Here is a 21212-nt window from a genome sequence, read left to right as displayed (position 1 = left end):
TGAGAAATCTCTGAACTTCTGCACAGTTTTTCTGCAAACCTAAAACTTCCTAAAAATAAAGTCTATTAAAATAAATAAATAAAAGGGCCAAGCATCTACCTCATAGGAAATTCAAGCTAGTGAAAGGCCATGGAGTATCATTTAAGTAACTGTAATGCAAAATGAAAGCAAAAGGATTTTAATAAATACTTTAGAAACAGAAAAAAAGTAAGATATTTCCTGGAGGTATCAGAAAAAGCATGATGGAACTGGTCATGTTTGATCTTCGTTTTGAAAACAGAGTAAGATTTTTTTGGAGGGTGAAGCAGATACTGCTTGAGTACGCAGATAAATTATCAGGTAACAGTTGTTTCTCAGCTCTCCAAAATTAAGGATTCTTTATTATGTTTATTATTTTTGGAATCAAATCTGAAATTTGAAAAACAAACATTTAAACAGCCAAGAAGACTGCTATAATCCCCTTTATTGTACAACCCTATCCAGTGCAACGAGATAAGAAAAAGAAATAAAAATAGAAGAATTGTAAAGAAAGAAACCAAATAGTCATTATTCATAGACATTCTGATTATATAGATAATAAATATGGGAACACCTACAAATTAGAAGAACTAGTACAAGAGTTCAGAAAGGTGGCTGAATACCAAATCAATAAATGAAAATCAACAATATGCTTAATAGGAAAACAATTTTTAAAAGACAACAATGTTAGTAATATTACATATTATCAATAAATCTGGGAATAAATCTAATAAAAAGATGTATAACACCTTTAGAGAAATTTAAGTTTTTTACTGAAGATCTAAATAAATCAAGATATAAATGCATACGGTATTCATGGATGGGAAAACTGACTGTCAAAAAGGTACGCATCATTCCTAAATTAACCAATAAATTCATTGAAATTTCAATCAGTATCCCAACAGGGTTTATAATGCAATTTAACTAGTTGGTTCTAAAATTAATATGAAAAAGCAAAGGGCCAAGAATAACCAAGATAATTTTGAATAAGGGCAGGGACTCTTAGATATCATGGCTTATTATGGATATAAGTGCAGAGCTAGCATAAAAGGACCAATGAACAAAACTTCATAGACAGACCCACATATGTGCAGAAACTTGCTCTATAACACAGGAAAAAAAAAAAAAAAAAAGCCCAATCCCATTGCTGTCAAGTCAATTCTGACTCATAGTGACCCTATAGGACAGGGTAGAACTGCCCCATATGATTTCCAAGGAGCACCTGGTGGATTCAAACTGCTGACCTTTTGGTAAGCAGCCATAGCTTTTAACCACTACACCACCAGGGTCTCCCTATAACAGAAGCGGTATTAAAAATGATATAGAAGATTGAAGGATTCAATAAATAGTGCTGGGGAAACTGGTTACCCAGGTATGGGAAAAAAAACTGGATCTGTACTTCACATCAGACATGGATAATAATTCCAAAATTTTTAGATGAAAATATAGGAGGACACATTTATGATATAAGGGTCAAGAACAATTTCTTAAGACAGTACACAAAAAGCACAAAACATAAAAACACTGATAAATCTGACTATATCAAATTTTACGTTTCTTTACTTCAACAACCCCCAAAAAATAAATAGATAGATAGATAGATAGACAGACAGACAGACAGACAGACAGACAGACAGATAGATAGATAAAAGACTGGGATAAGATATTCACAACAAATATAAACTAGTAAATAATTATTATTCAGAATATACGACAAATTGTACATATCAACATGAAAAAGACAAAATATGAACAAGTAAGTCATAGAAAAGTAAACCAAGGGGCCAATAACCACGTTAAAACATGTTCAACCTCACTTGTGATCAGAGAAAAAGAAAAAAAATTTAAAGTAGGAGATAACTTATACACATCCAACAGATCTGCAAAACTTAAAAAGTCTTATAACATGCAAACTGAGGGACACTTTACAAATTAACCAGCTTGAAATCTTCAAAAGTGTCTAAATTAATATAAAAAAAAAAAAAGAGGAAAGACTGAGGAACTATTCCAGACTGAGATTAAAAACAGATGACAAAGGAAACTCATGATTCTGAACTAGCTTCTTTTGTTAGAAGGACATTGTCTTAGTTATCTAGTATTGCTATAGTAGAAATACCACAAGTGGATGGCTTTAACAAAGAGAAATTTATTCTCTCATAGTTTAAGAGGCTAGAAGTCCAAATTCAGGGCACCAGCTCTAGGGGAAGGCTTTGATGAAGGATTGATGGCTCTAGGCCATCAATCTTCCCCTGAACTAGGAGCTTCTTAGCGTGGGGATCCCAGGTCCAAAGAATGTACTCCTCTCCTGGCTCTTCTTGCTTGGTGGTAATGAAGTCCCTCACCTCTCCACTTGCTTCCCTCTTTTATATCTCAAAAGAGAGTGATTCAAGACACAACCTAATCCTGTAGATTTTGTCCTACCTCATTAACATAACTGCCTCTAATCCTGCCTCATTAACATCATAGAGATTAGGATTTACAACACATAGGAAAATCACTGCAGATCATAAAATGGAAGACAACCACACAATACGGGGAATCATGGCCTAGCTAAGTTGACACCCATTTTGGGGAGACATAATTCAACCCATAACAGACATTACTGGTACAATTGGTGAAACCTGAAAAGGAGCTGAGGATTAGTTGGTAGAAAATAGTCAGTGTTAACTTTCTGATTTTGGTAGTTGTACTGTGGTTACGTAAGAGATTGCCTTTATGTATCAGAAATATAAATTAAACAGATTCTGGGACATTAAGTCAGAAACTTAGAATCAAGAAGTTCAGAGAAAAAAGTTGTTTTTGTTTTTTTTTTTCCCAAACATCTGTGATTATTCTCAAAGGGAAAAATAATTAATTCATGAGAATGACAACCATCAAATTCAGGGTATTTTCACCTCCAGAAAAAGAGAATAACAAGAGAATGGGATTGGAAGCCTACCATTTAAATAATTTTTGTCAAAATAATTTTGTTATTATTGTCACTTATTTACTGTTGTTGTTGTTAGGTGCCATCGAGTCGGTTCCAACTCATAGCGACCCTATGTACCACAGAACAACACTGCCCAGTCCTGCGCCATGATCACAACCGTTGTTATGCTTGAGCCCATTGTTGCAGCAACTGTGTCAATCCGTCTCGTTGAGGGTCTTCCCCTTTTTTCACTGACCCAAAAAAAAAAAAAATTTTTTTTTTTTTCCTACTTTACCAAGCATGATGTCCTCCTTCAGGGACTGATCCCTCCTGATAACATGTCCAAAGTATGTGAGGTGTAGTCTCGTCATCCTTGCTTCTAAGGAGCATTCTGGTTGTACTTCTTCCAAGACGGATTTGTTTGTTCTTTTGGCAGTCCATCATATGTTCAATATTCTTCGCCAACACCACAATTTAAAGGCGTCAATTCTTCTTCGGTCTTCCTTATTCATTGTCCAGCTTTCACATGCATATGATGTGATTGAAAATATCATGACTTGGGTCAGGCGCACCTTAGTCTTCAAGGTGACATCTTTGATTTTTAACACTTTAAAGAGGTCCTTTGCAGGAGATTCGTCCAATGCAATGTGTCTTTTGATTTCTTAACTGCTGCTTCCATGTGTGTTGACCGTAGATGCAAGTAAAATGAAATCTTTGACAACTTCAGTCTTTTTTTTGCTTATTGGTCCAGTTGTGAGGATTTTTGTTTTATGTTGAGGTGTAATCCATACTGAAGGCTGTGATCTTTGACCTTCATCAGTAAGTGCTTCAAGTTCTCTTCACTTTCAGCAAGCAAGGTCATGTCATCTGCATAACGCAGGTTGTTAAAGAGTCTTCCTCCAGTCCTGGTGCCCCATTCTTCTTCATATAGTCCAGCTTCTCGTAGTATTTGCTCAGCATACAGACTGAATTGGTATGGTGAAAAGATACTACCCTGATGCACACCTTTCCTGACTTTAAACCACTCGGTATCCCCTTTTTCTGTCCGAACAACTGCCTCTTGATTTATGTAGAGTTTCTCACGAGCACAATTAAGTGTTCTAGAATTCCCATTCTGGTGCTTACATAATGCCTGTTAATGAGCACATCATGATAGATGCCCTTTTTGCATAACTTTCATTCTCTCAGCAGATAATGAATCAAAACCCATGTTTCTGGCAACCTTCTCGTACTCCCACCATCTGACTGCTAACGTCTGAATCTTCCCTGTCATTTACTCTGTGTGTGTGCGGCGGGTGCAGGGGATGGGGGTGGGTGGGAGGTAATAACACTAGAAAAGGTATGAATGCATGGAATCACTCCTCCATCCATTATTTTAATGTTTTTGTGTCATTGGGCAAATTAGCAATTAAAGCAAATTTCCATCTCAACACCAGGTCTAAAGTGAACAGAGGAGTCCCTGGGTGGCACAAATGGTTACATGCTGGACTATTTACTAATCAAAAGGTTGCCACTTCAAATCTCCCCAGAGGTACCTAGAAGAAATGCCTGGTTATATGCTTCTGAAAGTTCACAGCCTTGAAAACCCTTTGGAGTACAGATTTACTCTGCAATGCACTGGGTCACCATGAGTAGGAACTGACTCAGTGGCAACTGGTTTTGTTTTGTTTTGTTGTCTTTTTTTAAAGTGAACAGAACTGAATTCTTAGAAATCTTAAAGGGTAAGAAGTCACAATTCAACGGACATTTGTTTGGGACGATAACTCAATGTCACTACCTGACTATAATAAACCTGACTGCAGAGGTTTAATTTAGTGGGCAGACAGCCAAAATAAATAAACAAATAAATAAAAAGGATGCCTTTCTTTTATAAAGTGGGAGAAGAGGAACCACCATGATAAGTTTTTAGACCAATCAAATGCATGAAAACTACATGCATTTTCCAGGATCACAAGTCTCTAGAAAAATCTTCAGATACAGTTTGGAGTATATAACCCCTATTTGAAATCACCGCTTTGGAAACTCTCAAGACTCTATAACCTCTTTATCACTATAGGTAGATTTTACATACTTCCTCATCTCATCTACTATTGTTTTAAGCATATGGGGAGGAGAACTTGGTGGGGAACGAAGGTAGAAGGGAATGCAGAATATCTAAGACCTCGATGTCTGCTTTGGTCTGAAACTAGTTAGGTCTAATTCTCTGAGGAGGAAGGAATGTACCACATGGGCCAGAGCTGTTAACCAGAGTTCTTTCATTTGAAATTCTAAGTCTAATAACCAGTTATAATTAATAAAATGCCACTTTCCATTTCTCTTTGATTGCTCTTTGTGTAATCTTTGTGTGTTAGAGGAGTAAACTAGTCAAGCCAGCCTGGACTTCTGGCCTATATAGTGAGGAAGGAAGAACAGAAAAGCGAGGTAGGGAAAAAAGGAGGTGAACCATCTCCCTAAAATACAGGGAGAATCCAAGTGAGGCAGGCTTGAACTAGAGAAAGTAAGAACATTTCTATGGATGGAAATTAAGTTTTTACATTAAGCTAATGTTTTTATTACTTGAAAGCAACCAGAAAGCTATGGGACCTGATAGGGATTTTATCCAAAGGTAGGAAAGAATAAACTGAGAGGGCTGGTTTGAAGACACATCTTGTATCTTACTATGTTCACCTCATTCAAAAAAAACGGTTACTTATAGCTATGATGAGTTCAAGCGAAACTACTAAAACTGACTTCCAGAAATCCAAGTTGCATATGCAAGGATGTTCACGCAACTAATTCACATGTTTAAGATCCAGATGGGCTTTCAGCTAAATATTCTGCTTTCACCAAAACATAAATTAGAGAAAAAGCCCTTAAAAAGTATAACTGGAAATTCACCACTACTTTAAGAAAGCACATATCAACAAGACTATTAACCAGAAAAAAAAAATCAATTTGCTAAGTAAAAGTAAAATGAGTACCAACGCCGAAGCACTACACTATATTTGGAACTCATTAACTAAGCAACTCAGCATATAGTCTTTCAAAAGACTGTGTTAAAAAAAAAAGTGTTGCAGGTGAAAAACAGGTATTCTTCCTAGCAAACCTTTTACTTCATGTAAAAATTATTTAAATAACTTTGATAATGGTAAATAGGAATAATAATTTTAAAAATTACAGAATGCCAAATCAAAGAACCTAGATGCAAATGGTAAATGGTATTAAACTTAAGTGCAAATGCCAAAAGGTTAAAATGGCTGATTTATTACTGAACGTTGCTTTCTCAATAGAATTTTTATGAATAAAACGAGCCAAAAATCAAACCCAATTTAAAGCTAGCATCCTCCACAAAGAAACAGCTTTAAATTTTACGAAGATATGGTACTCTGAAAAACCAGAGAAATACCACTAACGCATGTTTAAAGAAGGAAAAAGACCCTTCTCAGCTTCAAAGACCTTTGAGCTTCAGAACCATCGGCAGGTTTTCCCTACAAAAAATTGTGATACAGTCAAGGAATCAAAGAGAAGAAAACACACCGCTCATTATTTTAGAAAAAGGTCTTATTTTTTACTAACTCATTCCCTACCAAGTTAGGCAGTCCTAAGAAAACAATTTCATTTTACTTCTGCTGAGTAATGTGAGGGTTTGACTGCAAGAGATCTGCTGCCAACAGGGAGAGCTGATTAAGGTTTAAGAAGTGATCTGGTCCAGTCATTAAATATGCATCCTGTAAATGCCTCAAAAATGTCAGTATGTACCTGCCCTGTTTATATCACTCAAATTGATAGTCTTACCCTTCTCCTGGCTAAGACTTAAAAAAAACAATACTTCTAAAGGGATCTTGTTCAGAACAGAACACCATAAATCATATTCAGTATTTCTAGGTAGATGTCCTTTTCACGGAGCCCTGGTTTCACTGTGGTTAGGCATTTGGCTGCCAACCAAAAGGTCAGCAGTTTGAATCCACCAGCCACTACCTGGAAACCCTATGCGGCACTTCTACTCTGTCCCATAGGTTCACTATGAGTTGGAATCGACTTGACGGTATTGGTTTTTTTTTTTTTTTTTTTTGGTTTTGTACTTTTCACGGAGCCCTGGTGGCTCAGTGGTCAAGAGTTTGGCTGCTAACCAAAAGGTTAGCAGTTGGAATCCACCAGCCACTCCTTGGAAACCCTATGGGACAGTTTTACTCTGTCCTATAGGGTCCTAATGAGTCAATCAAATCAACGGCAATGGGCTTGGGTTTTTGGTTTTCCACTTTGAACAGCTCCAGATAATTAAATGTGGCCCACATAAATGTTTTAACTTCATGTGCTATTTGCTTAGGTGGCACCAGTAATTATGTTGGTCTCCCCCCAATATTTTAACAAGGCAACTGGTAGTCACAAGTAAAGCAAAATAAGAGTCACACAAATTGAGGTGAGTGGTCTCATACAGGATACTGATATGAGGGGCACTTTACTCTTTTGAGTCCTGGGATAATACTGAAAGACAGCTACCTTCATACAGACCTCAACAACAGATGCAAAGGCTGACCAAAATAAAGCTAAGTTTTCTTTGTTCTTGGCAGAAATTATATCAACTCATGGTGATAAAGAGTTCATAAGGAGTAATCCATGTGTGGTTAACTAAAAAACAAAATTAAGCACTTCAACAAGAGTTGACATAATAGCTAATATTTTCCTAAGACTAGGGTTCATACAAATAAATAATAATAAAGGGCATGCTCAGTAATGGAAAGTTAGTAATCACTGACACTGATGAAAAACTCCATGAAGATCCAAACTAGACATTCTTTCTCTCCGAGATCAAAGCTCCATGTGTACAGCTGGGCAGAAATACTTGTTGATGAACAGAAAAAAAGGCACTGTAATGGTAATTACTCAGCACCCATCTGTCACAGCTTGTCCGACTGTGATGGCTTGCAAGTTGCTATGATGCTGGAAGCTATGCCACCCATATTTTAAATACCAGCAATGACATCAAGTAGTGAAGAGATTTCAGTGGGGTTTCCAGAATAAGACAGACTAGGAAGAAAGGCCCAGTGGTCTACTTCCAAAAATTAGCCAATGAAAACCTTATATATCACTGTACATAAAACTTTCAGAGAACACTATCTGACTCATTTATTTTGAACACATAATCAAGGCAAATCAGTTGCTACAGAAGGAAACCACGTTTGCTGAAATAGAGAACCAAGAGTGAGGGCAACCCTTGGTGAGATGGATTGGTACAACAGTCATAATGATGGACTCAAATTTCTTAGCTACCACGAAGATGATGCTGAGTCAGGTAACATCTCATTCTGTTGTACATAAGACCACCATGAGTCGGAATGACTCCATGGCAGCTTTCTTTCTGTCTGTCTATCTGTCTACCTATCTCCCTCTATCTACCTATCTATCTATCTAATGGCAAATACATCATCAATCTCAGGCGAACAATGAAGACACCGGCTTATTCTTTTCAAATGTCAAGCGTACCTTAAGCTATAAACTAAATTCTTACAGTTGTTAGGTGTCATGGAGTCGGTTCCAACTAACAATGACCCTATATACAAGACAAAGCACTGCCCAGTCCTGTGCCGTTCTCACAATCATTGTCATGTCTGAGTTCATTGTTGCAGCCACTGTCTCAGTTAAATCTCATTGAGGGGCTTCCTCAAGCTGCCCTTTGAAATCACCTGCTCAGCTCTTCTATTTCATCATTTTTTCCATTTGCTTTAGCTATTCTATGTTCAAGAGCAAGTTTCAGAGTTTCTTCTGACACCCATTTTGGTCTTTTTAATTTTCTGTCTTTTTAATGACATTTTTCTCTCTTCACATACGTCCTTGATGTCATCCACAACTCGCCTGGTCTTTGGTCAATAGTATTCAGTGTACCAAATCTATTCTTGACATGGCCTCTAAATTCAGGTGAGATATAGTCAAGGTCATATTTTGGCTCTCGTAGACTTGTTTTAATTTTCTTCGGCTTCAGCTTCAACTTGCATATGAGTGAGTGATAGTCTTTACTACAGTCTGCCCCTGGCTTTGCTCTGACTGATGATATTGAGCTTCTCCATCACCTCTTTACAAAGATGCAGTCAATTTGATTCCTGTGTATTCCATCTGGAGAAGTCCACAGGTGTAGTTACCATTTGTGTTGTTGAAAAAACTATTTGCAACAAATAATTCATTGTCTTGCAAAATTCTATCATGTAATCCCCAGCTTTGTTTCTATCACCAGGGCCACATTTTCCAACTACCAATCCTTCTTCTTTGTTTCCAACTTGCATATTCCAATTACCAGTAATTACCAATATGTCTTGATTGCATGTTTGATCAATTTCAGACTGCAGAAATTGGTAAAAATCTTCAATTTCTTCATCTTTGGCATTAGTAATTGGTATGTAAATTTGAAGAATAGCTGTATTAACTGGTCTTCTTTGTGGGTGTACGGATATTATCCTCTCACTGACAACACTGTACTTCAGAACGGATCTTGAAATGTTCTTTATGACAAAAAAATTGTCATTCCCAGCATAGAAGACCATATGGCTGTCCCATTCAAAATGGCCAATACCAGTCCATTTCAGTTCCCTAACAACTAGGATATCAATGTTTACGCATCCCATTTCATTTTTGATGACTTCCAATTTTCCTAGCTTCATACTTCATACATTTCATATTCCGATCATTAATGGATGTTTGCAGCTCTTCCTTCTCATTTTGAGCCTTGTCACATCAGCAAATGTAGGTTCAGAAAGCTTTATTCCATCCATGTCATTAAGGTCGACTCTACTTTGAGGAGGCAGCTCTTTTCCAGTTGTATTTTGAGTGCCTTCCTACCTGAGGGACTCATCTGCTGGCACTATATCAGACAATGTTCTGCTGCTATTTCATTAGGTTTTCATGGGCCAATTTTTTAAGAAGTAGACCATTGGGCTCTTCTTCCTGTTCTGTCTCAGCCTGGAAGTTCCACTGAAACCTGTCCACCATGGATGACTCTGTTAGTATTGGAAATACTGGTAGCACAACTTCCAGCATCACAGCAATACACAAGCCACCAAATAGTTGCTTGAAATAATTTCCCTGGGAACCAGAATGCTGATACAGTTATTCAAAACTAATACATGAAAGAAGATACATATAAAATAAATCACAACTCTGAAATAACACATAACAGCTCAGAATGACATATAAAAGCCTTTCATAATCTGTACCAAATTGTCATTCCAATCTCATTTTTCCAACCTCCTATTGGTCTTTCCATGAGTTATCTGTACCCTAGCTCTTTGCCTTTGCTCACTGCTGTTTCCCCTACCTCAAAAGAATGCCCACTCTCCATTTATCCAAATCCTATCCTCCTGTAAATCCTGGCTCTAGTTCACTCTCTCCATAAAACTTTCCTAGACTTCTAAAATATGGTTTCTATTCTCACTTTCCCTGAAGCTAATTCGGTATCTTAAAAAATTAAGGCAATTTCTTCCTACTCTGAAGTTATAAAAAAAATCATTAAATACTACCTTCTGGCAATTCTTACTTGTTTAATTTTTCAAACCTTGCTATGAATACTAGGAGATAAGTAACGAGTATAGAAACTACATATGTAAATAAATTTATTTTGATTAAATTAGCATTAGTTTCGTTGTAATGATTTGAATATACTTAACATATGTATTCAGGTTATTGGTCAAATTAGTCCAGCCAGATCAAAAGGCAAGTGCTGAGTCAGTTGAAGAATTGCCAGTTTGAAACCAAGAAGGTCCCAAACAACACTGTATGTCTCTACCAGAAAAGGTACAGTCCCAAAAAGAATATGTCCAAGTCTACACAGATATAATTGTTGGAAGAATAGAAAGAGCCTGATTATCTGGAGAATTAAGAATAAAATAAAACAAGTAAGGTAAAAAAATTGCTCACTTAACATCAACAGCACAACAATGTGACCCTCACTGTAAAATGCAACAGAACCCAGACAGATCACTTACACAATCCATTTGAGACAAAAATCTACCATAAGTTGCTTTAAAATGTTTATGTTTTTAAATATTCTGCATGCAACTAAAAACTGGTGTGCCATTTTTCTTTGGATTTTTATCTTTGTAATCCTAAAGGCCTAAAAGTGCTATATTAAATGACATAAAAAAATCACTCTAGGTAACATGAGCTCCAAATACAGTTCGTGTTCTACTAACACAAGCAGAAGCTAAGATGTGACCCTCCAAAGACATTTTTTATATAAAGAATTAAAATTCTTACCATCATCTTTTCAAAAAGTTCTAAGACTTCATTTTCTGAAAGTGGTTTGGGGTTGTTTTCCATCATCTCTGAAAATGCTGAAGAGCAATCATTACTTGCAAATGCAGTCTTCAGGTTAGATAGTGGTGGTCTCTCTTTCTTGCTCCCTGGAATTCGTATACTGGCAAATTTGTCCAACTACAAAGATAAAATAGCAAACATACAAGTATTTCCTTCACCAATATTATTTATGTAATTCATCAAATGGAAAAAAACTTGAGAGTCAATTACATTATCAATATGATCCCACTGAGAAACATTCAGCACTGAAATTTTTTAGATTCAAAAATAACAATAAAACTAAAAGGAAGTGAAAAGTTTTCTAGTAACCACCCTGTCTAAAAAAAAGAAAAAAGTGTTTAAAGTCACTATGAAAAACTTAAACCAACAGTACCCCCTGAAGTCTGCTGAAAACCAAATGATAGTTTAGCTTAACTAGTAAAGAATGTCTACCTTGGGCACTGAGCTCTTCTAAGATCTACCTATATGGTGTCAAACTGACAAGAGCAACTTGAAAGATCAGACAGAAAACTTAGGGGGCATTGAGTTTATGTTAATGGGGGAGGAACAACTCAAAAAAGGAGGATAAGAATGGTTGCACAATTTAAAGAATAATCAATGTCACTGAGTTGTACATGTAGAAATGGTTGAATTGGTTTATGTTTTGCTGCATATATTCTCAACAACAACAAAAAATAAAATAACTTATTTTTTAAAATTCACTAAAAAGGCAATACCTTGGAAACATACAATGTACATGCTCACACATGGTTCATTTCACGTGATATGAATATTAAAGTCATAAGAATAAGACAGATTCCAGTAAGATTTTAAAAGTAGTGACAAGACACCACTGCTCTCATCCTAACAACCAAAAAAAAAAAAACCAAAGCAAGCCAGAAAACCTACCAAATCAAAGCTGATGTTGTTTTTAACCCATTAGAAAGGTGAGGACACAAAGAAACCTCTCTAAACTAAATACTAGGAAGTGGCAGGCTAGTCTTTGGCAAAAAGGGAGAGAAGAGCAAGTTAGAGAAGGGTAAAGAAAAGGCAGTCCCTGGAAACCGCAAACAGTTAACACACTCAGCTCCCACCCCAAAAATTAGAGGTTCGAGTCCATTTGGAGGCAACATAGAAGACAGGCCTGGTAATCTACTTCCAAAACATGAGCCATTGAAAACCACAAGGAACATAGTTATACTCTGATACAGAGTGGCAGAATGGATTAAAAAAACATGATCCAACTACATGATATTTACAGGAAACACTCCTTAAACCCAAAGAAACAGACACATTGAGCATAAAGAATGGAAAAAAATATTCTACGCAAATTATAACTCAAAAGACAGCTGGGGTGGTAATCCTAATATCAGACAAAGTAGACTTTAAGACAATATCTGTCAGAAGAGATAAAGATGGACTTTAAATAGTGATAAAAGGGTCAATTAATCAAGAAAATTTAACAACCGTAAATACATATACGCCCAACATCACAGCACCTAAATACATAAATCAAACGCTGATAGAATTGAAGGGAGAAACAATAATAGCTGAGGACTTCAAAATACCACTCTGAATACTGAACAGAACATTGAGACAGAAGATCAACAAGGAAACAGAGGATCTGAATGACTCTGAACCAACTACACTTAACAGAACACTCCACCCAAAAACAACACAATACAAATACTACTCTAGGGCACATGGATCATTCTACAGTATAGACTACGTGTTAGGTCATAAAGCAACTCTTGATAAATTTAAGAAAACTGAAATCACAAAAAGTATTTTCTCTGATCACAATGGAGTAAAGCTAAGATCATTAACAGAAAAAAAAACTGGAAAATACACAAATATATGGAAATTAAACAGCACATTATTAAGTTAACAATACAAAGAGAGAAATCACAAATTCTTAGAGTCAAATGAAAATGAAAGTACAACATTCCAAAACTTATGGGGTGCAGCAAAGGCAGTGGTCAGAGGGAAATGTACAGTAATAAACGCCTACATGAGAAGAGAAGAACTCAAATTAACAGTCTAACTTGACAACTCCAAGAACTAGAAAGAGAACAGCAAACTAAGCCTAAACCTACCAGAAGAAAGGAAATACCAAAAGACTAGAGCACAAATTAAAAAGAAAATCAAAAACAGAAAAACAACAGAAAAAAATCAATAAAACCAGAAGTTGGTTCTTTGAAAAGATCAACAAAATTGACAAACCTTTAGCTAAACTGACAAAGAAAAGATACAAACAACCAAAATAAATCAAAGTGAGGATATTAAAACTGACCCGATAGAAATAAACAGGGAGGCAGGGCCAAGATGGCAGAGTAGTCAGACACTTCCGGTGCTTCCTCTTACAACAAAGACCCAAAAAAACAACTGAATCGATTATATGTATGACAAGCTAGGAACTCTGAGCATCAAAAGCAAAGTTAAGAAATCGGACTGAGTGACAGGAGAGGGAGAGACGATGAAGAAGCAGCAAGAAGTTGCAGAGGCAGCGGCAGCATCCCCGATTCCTTGGCGCAACTTCTGCAGGACTGATGGTAGTTTTCGGGGACACATCCACTTCAGCAAAAGAGGGCAAGCAAAGTGGCGCACCCCTGGCCCTCTGGCGTATCTGCAGCGGGGCTGGCTGTGGTACTTAAGATGAGGAAGATTCACCAAAAGAAGGCAAGTGCAGGATGCAGTGGAGACCCAGCCAGCAGATCACACAGGATACACACGCCTCTGGAGTCTGAAATAAAACAGCGCTCTTGGCATAAGATAAGTGATTTTGTCTAACTTACCAAAAGCAGATCTGATAGCTCCTCCTTTTGAAAGAGCTATCTCCTATCTATTTGAATCCCTCCTCCCTCTGTCCCAGCAGGCTTCATTAAGAGTTGATTTCCCTGGGCCTGAGTTAGGACCTGCTGCACTCCCTGAGCCATTCTCCTGGCCTTGGAGATGGAACAAATTAACAAACAAGTGAAAAATAGTCTGCCAACTCCCCTAAACTGGAAACTCAGAGCAGAAGTGGCTCCAGTCCAGGCACAAGTCATCCACAGACTTTGTCTTTTACCCCTGCATGGATCCAGGTGGCTCCACTACACCAGAAGGGATCTGGCTGTTACACCGCAAGGGCAAATCTATTTGAGGCCTGACTGTAATTGTTTCAACTGTGTGGTAGAGAGGCAGGTTATGGATGTTCGATATCATTCACCTACCTACAGCAGGGGCCGGAGAACTGGAGGCTCCATCTATGCCACCTAGTCACCTGCAAAAAGGCTCCAAGTGGTGCCTACCAGTCCTTACAAGTAAAAGCATTGGGTGCCTATGGTATAGCTGCAGAGCCCACCAACCAGAGCGCTCAAGAGAACAGGGATGTGCCTTCCTCACAAACACTCAGGGGAAGGTTGTCAGCCCCCTGCCTTCCTCAGAGTATGACCCCCTGCTACTACCAGAAACTCATGCATACACCAATCACCACTGCTCCTCTAAGATAGTAGGTGAGAACCTACACCAAACACAAGGTGACCAACTATCAGGACACCTGAGCTGAATCTATACAAGAATACTGAATGGACTCCTAGCCTCATATACCTGGTAACAGCTCTAGCCATCTGGTAACAGGACATTAGTGCTTCAAAGATTCCAATAACCAAGTTAGCTCACTCTAGTAGCCTATTTGAGTATATCAGAACAAAGCAAGAAACTAGGACATAGTGAGGAAACAGAAAATAAAATAATGGGTCAGAGGCAACAGTCGATATCAAATCACAAAAAGAAGCACACCACGATTGCTGCAACAAACCCCCAAAACAAAGAATCAAGGACTCTCCCGGATAAAGATGTATTACTGGGATTACAAGATGTAGAATACAAAAGACTAATATTCAGAACTCTTCAAGACATCAGGAACGACATCACGAATGAGATCAGTCAACATGCAGAACAAGCTAACGAACACAAAGATAAAGCAGTTGAAGAAACTGAAAAGACTATTAAAGAACATAATGAAAAATTTAATAACATGCACGGATCCATAGAAATACAGCAATCAGAAGTTCAGAAGATTAACAATAAAATTACAGAATTAGACAACTCAATACAAAGTCAGAAGAGCAGAATGAGGAACTGGAAGGTAGTGAGATTGAAGATAAAACACTTGGCAACAATATGTTCAAAGAAAAATCAGATAAAAGAATTTGAAAAAATAAAGAAACCCTATGAATCGCGTGGGACTCTATCAAGAAGAATAACTTGCCAGTGATTGGAATACCAGAACAGGGAGGGATAACAGAAAATACAGAGAGGATTGTTGAAGATTTGTTGGCAGAAAACTTCCCTGACATCGTGAAAGATGAAGGGATATCTATCCAAGATGCTCATTGAACCCCACTCAAGGTTTCTTTTTCCCAAAAGAAAATCACCAATAAATATAATCAAACGTGCCAAAACCAAAGATGAAGAGAAAATTTTAAGAGTGGCCAGGGATAAACAAAGTCACCTACAAAAGAGAATCAATAGGAATAAGTTCCAACTACTCAGCAGAAACCATGCAGGCAACAAGGCAATGGAATGACATATATAAAGCACTGAAGAAAAAAAAATGGCTAGCCAAGTATAATATATCCAGCAAAAATATCTCTCAAATATGAAGGTGAAATTAAGACATTTCCAGACAAAAAGAAGCTTAGGGAATTGGCAAAAACCAAACTAAAACTACAAGAAATACTAAAGGGAATTCTCTGGCTAGAAAATCAATAATATCAGATATCAAACTAACACTAGAACACAGAAGAGAGAAAGCAGATATCAACCCAGATAGGAAAATTACAAAAATAAATCAACTTAAAAAAAAATGCTCAAAAAAGGGAATCGGTGATGTCATTATGTAAAAGATGACAACATTAAATCAATAAAGAGAGACTAAATAAAGTAGTCATAGATCTTCCATCCCAAACCGAGTGCCATCGAGTCAATTCCGACTCATAGCAACTCTATCGGACAGAGTAGAACTGCCCCACAGAGTTTCCAAGGAGCGCCTGGCAGATTCAAACTGCCGACCCTTTGGTTAGCAGCCATAGCACTTAACCACTATGCCACCAGTGTTTCTATATGGAGAGGAAATCAAGGTGATATAGGGAGATGCAAGTTAGGTTTAAAGTTAAAAAAAATAAAGGTAAATATTAAGGTAACCACAAAGAAGACTAACAACCCTACACATCAAAATAAAAAACAAGAAAATATGAAGGCTCAGCGAAATCAACTAAAATGAAAAAGAACACAATTTATAAAGAAAAACTACTCAGCACAAAAAAAAGTGGAAAAATGAAACTGTCAACAGCACACAAAAAGACATCAAAATGACAGCACTAAACTCATACCTATCTATAATCCTGCTGAATGTAAACAGACTAAATGCACCAATAAAGATGCAGAGAATGGCAGAATAGATAAAAAAAAAAAAAATGATACATCTATATGCTGCCTACAAGTGACACACCTTAGACTTAAAGACACAAACAAACTAAAACTCAAAGGATGGAAAAAAATATATCAAGCAAACAACAATCAAAAAAGAGTAGGTGTGGGTATACTAATTTCTGACAAAACAGACTGCAAACTTAAATCTACCACAAAGGATAAGGAAGGACACTATATAATGATTACGGGGCAATATACCAGGAGGATATTACTATATTAAATATTTATGCACTCAACGACAGGGCTTCGAGAAACGTATAAAAAAAAAAAAAAACTTTAACACCATTGAAAAGTGAGATAGATAGCTCCACAATAATAGTAGGAAACTTCAACACACCACTTTCAGTGAGTAACAGAACATCCAGAAAGAAGGTCAATAAAGACACAGAAGAGCTAAAGGTCACAATAACCAACTTGACCTAACAGACATATACAGAACACTCAACACAACAGCATCCAAGTATACTTTCTTTTCTAACACACGTGGAACATTCTCCAGAATAAACCACATATTAGGTCATAAAGAAAGCCTCTGCAGAATCCAAAACATCGAAATATTACACACCATCTTCTGAGACCATAAGGCCATAAAAGTAGAAATTAATAACAGAAAAAGCAGGGAAAAGAAATCAAATACTTGGAACTGAACAATATCTTGCTCAAAAAAGACTGGGTTACAGAAGATATTAAGGATGGAATAAAGAAATTCATAGAATCCAATGAGAATGAAAACACTTCCTATCAGAACCTTTGGGACACAGCGAAAGCAGTGCTCAGAGGTCAATTTATATCAATAAACACACACATACAAAAAGAAGAAAGGGCCAAAAATCAAAGAATTATCCCTACAACTTGAACACATAGACAGTGAGCAACAAAAGAAATCTTCGGGCACCAGAAGAAAGCAAATAATAAAAAAACAGAGCACAATTAAACGAAATGGAAAACAGAAAAACAATTGAAAGCTGGTTCTTTGAAAAGATTAACAAAATTGATAAATCATTGGCCAGAATGAAAAGCAAAAACAGAAGACGAAGTAGATAACCCGAATAAGAAATGAGATGGGCGATATCACAATGGACCCAACTGAAATTAAAAGAATCATAACAGAGTACTATGAAAAGTTGTACTTACTCTAACAAATTTGAAAACCTAGAGGAAAATGGACAAATTTCTAGAAACACACTACCTAACTAAACTAACACACCCAGAGGCAGAACAACTGCATAAACCCATAACAAAAGAAGGGATTGAAAAAGTAATTTAAAAACTCCCACCAAAGAAAAGCCCTGGCCCTGACAGCTTCACTGGAGAATTCTACCAAACTTTCTACGCATCTCCGAGCATAGAAAAGGACGGAATAACCCCAAGCTCATTCTATGAAGCCACCATAACCCTGATACTACAACCAGGTAAACACTCCACAAAAAATAAAAATTACAAACCAATATCCCTCATAACTTAGAAGCAAAAATCCTCAAAAAAATTCTAGCCTATAGAATTCAAAAACATATCAAAAAAATAATTCACCATGACCAAATGGGATTCATACCAGGTATACAGGGATGGTTCAACATTAGAAAAACAATCAATGTACTCCATCACATAAACAAAAGACAAGAACCACATGACCTTATCAATTAATGCAGAAAAGGCATTTAACAAAGTCCAACACCCATTCATGATTAAAAAAACTCTCAGCAAAATAGGAATAGAAAGAAAATTCCCAAACATTATAAAGGGCATTTATACAAAGCCAACAGCCAACATCACCCTAAATGGAGAGAGACTGAAAGCATTCCCCATGAGAACAGGAACCAGACAAGGATGCCTTTTATCATCACTCTTTTTCAACATTGTGCTGGAGGTCCTAGCCAGAGGTATTAGGATAGATTAAGAAATAAAGGGCATCCAAATTGGCAAAGAAGAAATAAAACTATCTCTGTTTGCAGATGACGTGATCTTATACACGGAAAACTCTAAAGAATCCTCAAGAAAACTACCGAAACTAATAGAAGAGCTTAGCAGAGTATCAAGACACAAAATAAACATACAAAAACCAGCTGGATTCCTCCACAACAACAAAGAAAGCATCGAAGTGGAAATCCCCAAATCAATACCATTTACAATAGCCCCTAAGAAGATAAAATACTTGGGAATAAATCTAACCAGAGACATAAAAGACCTATACAAAGGAAACTATAAGATATTACTACAAGAAACCAAAAGAGACCTACATAAGTGGAAAAACATACGTTGCTCGTGGATAGGAAGACTCAACATTGCGAAAATGTCTATTCCGCCCAAAGAGATCGATAGATACAATGCAATCCCAATCCAAATGCCAGTGACATTTTTTAATGAGATAGAGAAACAAATCACCAATTTTATCTGAAATGGAAAGAGGCCCTGGGTAAATAAAGCATTACTGAAAAAGAAGAACAAAGTGGGAGGCCTTACTCTACCTGATCATAGAACATATTATACCACCACAGTAGTCAAAACAGCCTGGTACTGGTCCAACAGACACATAGACCAATGGAATAGAATTGAGAATCCAGACATAAATCCATCCACACATGAGCAGCTGACATTTGACAAAGGCCCAAAGTCTGTTAAATGGGGAAAAGACAAGTCTCTTTAACAAATGGTGCTGGCATAACTGGATATCCATCTGCTAAAAAATGAAACAAAACCCATACTTCACACCAGGCACAAAAACCAACTCAAAATGGATCAAAGACCTACATATAAAATCTAAAACGATAAAGATCATGGAAGAAAAAACACGGACAACACTAGCAGCCCTAATACATGGCAGAAAGAGTATACAAAACGTTACTACAAATGTACAAATACCAGAAGAGAAATTAGATAACTGGGAGCTCCTGAAAGTCAAACACCTATGTTCATCCAAAGACTTCCCCAAAAGAGTAAAAAGATTACCTACAGATTGGGAAAAAGTTTTTAGCTATGATGTTTCTGATCAGCGTCTGATCTCTAAAATCTACATGATACTGCAAAAACTCAACAACAAAAAGACAAATAACCCAATTAAAAATGGGCAAAGGATATGAACAGGCACTTCATTAAAGAAGACATTGAGGTAGTTAACAGATACATGAGGAAATGCTCACGATCATTAGCCATTATAGAAATACAAATCAAAATTACAATAAGATTCCATCTCACTCCAACGAGGCTGGCATTAATCCAAAAAACACAAAATAATAAATGTTGGAGATGTTGTGGAGAGACTGGAACACTTCTACACTACTGATGGGAATGTAAAATGGTACAACCACTTTGGATATCGATTTGGCACTGCCTTATAAAACTAGAAATAGAACTACCATATGATCCTGCAATCCTACTCCTTGCAATACATCCTAAAGAAATAAGAGCCTTTACACGAACAGATATATGCACACCAATGTTCACTGCAACACTGTTTGCAACAGCAAAAAGATGGAAGCAACCAAGTTTCCCAACACGGATGAATGGATAAATAAATTATGGTATATTCACACAATGGAATACTATGCATCAATAAAGAACCACGATGAATCTGTGAAACATTTCATAACATAGAGGAATCTGGAAGGCATTATGCTGAGTGAAATTCGTCAGTTGAAAACGGACAAATATTGTATGAGACCACTATTATAAGAACTCGAAAAATAGTTTAAACAGAGAAGAAAATATTCTTTGGTGATTACGAGAGAGGGGAGGGAAGGAGAGAGGGGGCTTTCACTAATTAGATAGTAGACAAGAACTAACTTAGGTGAAAGGAAAGATAACACAATACAGGAGAGGTCAGTACAACTGGACTAAACCAAAAGCAAAGCAGTTTCCCGAGTAAACCGAATGCTTTGAAGGCCAGCGTAGCAGAGGCAGGGGTTTGGGGACCATGGTTTCAGGGGACATCTAGGGCAACTGGCATAATCTATTAAGATTCTGCATCCCATTTTGGAGAGTGGTGTCTGGGGTCTTAAATGCCAGCAAGTGGCCATCTAAGATGCATCAATTGGTCTAAACCAACATGGATCAAAGGAGAATGAAGAACACCAAAGACACAAGGTAATTATGAGCCCAAAAAACAGAAAGGGTCACATAAATTAGAGACTACATCAGTCTGAGGCCAGAAGAACTAGATGGTGCCTGGCTACAACCGATGACAGCCACGACAGGGAACACAACAGAGAACCCCTGAAGGAGCAGGAGAACAGTGGGATACAGACCTCAAATTCTCATAAAAAGACCATACTTAATGGTCTGACTCAGACTAGAAGGATCCCGGAGGTCATGGTTCCTAGACCTTCTGTGAGCCCAAGACAGGAACAATTCCAAAACCCAACTCTTCAGACAGGGATTGGACTGGACGATGGAAAGGAAAATGACACTGGTGAAGAGTGAGCTTCTTGGATCAAGTAGATTCATGAGACTATATGGGCAACTCCTGCATGGAGAAGAGATGAGGGGACAGGGGGAGTCAGAAGCTGGCCGAATGGACACAAAAATAGAGTGAAGGGAAGGAGTGTGCTGTCTC

At 37.2% G+C, this 21212-nt stretch overlaps 1 protein-coding gene across 2 annotated transcripts in view; it reads right to left on the bottom strand.

The window, feature by feature from the left end:
• The window catches only part of DIAPH3 (diaphanous related formin 3), a 588341-nt gene that overhangs the window by 492486 nt on the left and 74643 nt on the right, over positions 1 to 21212 (bottom strand). For both annotated transcript variants that reach the window (XM_003412593.4, XM_064270057.1), the window contains one exon: positions 11150 to 11326. In XM_003412593.4, coding sequence (XP_003412641.1) covers positions 11150 to 11326 — 177 coding nt within the window. The remainder of the gene's footprint in view (positions 1 to 11149; positions 11327 to 21212) is intronic.

The sequence above is a fragment of the Loxodonta africana genome, chromosome 17 (assembly GCF_030014295.1).
Source record: "Loxodonta africana isolate mLoxAfr1 chromosome 17, mLoxAfr1.hap2, whole genome shotgun sequence".
NCBI lineage: Eukaryota > Metazoa > Chordata > Mammalia > Proboscidea > Elephantidae > Loxodonta > Loxodonta africana.
This window is presented reverse-complemented; position numbering and strand designations above follow the sequence as displayed.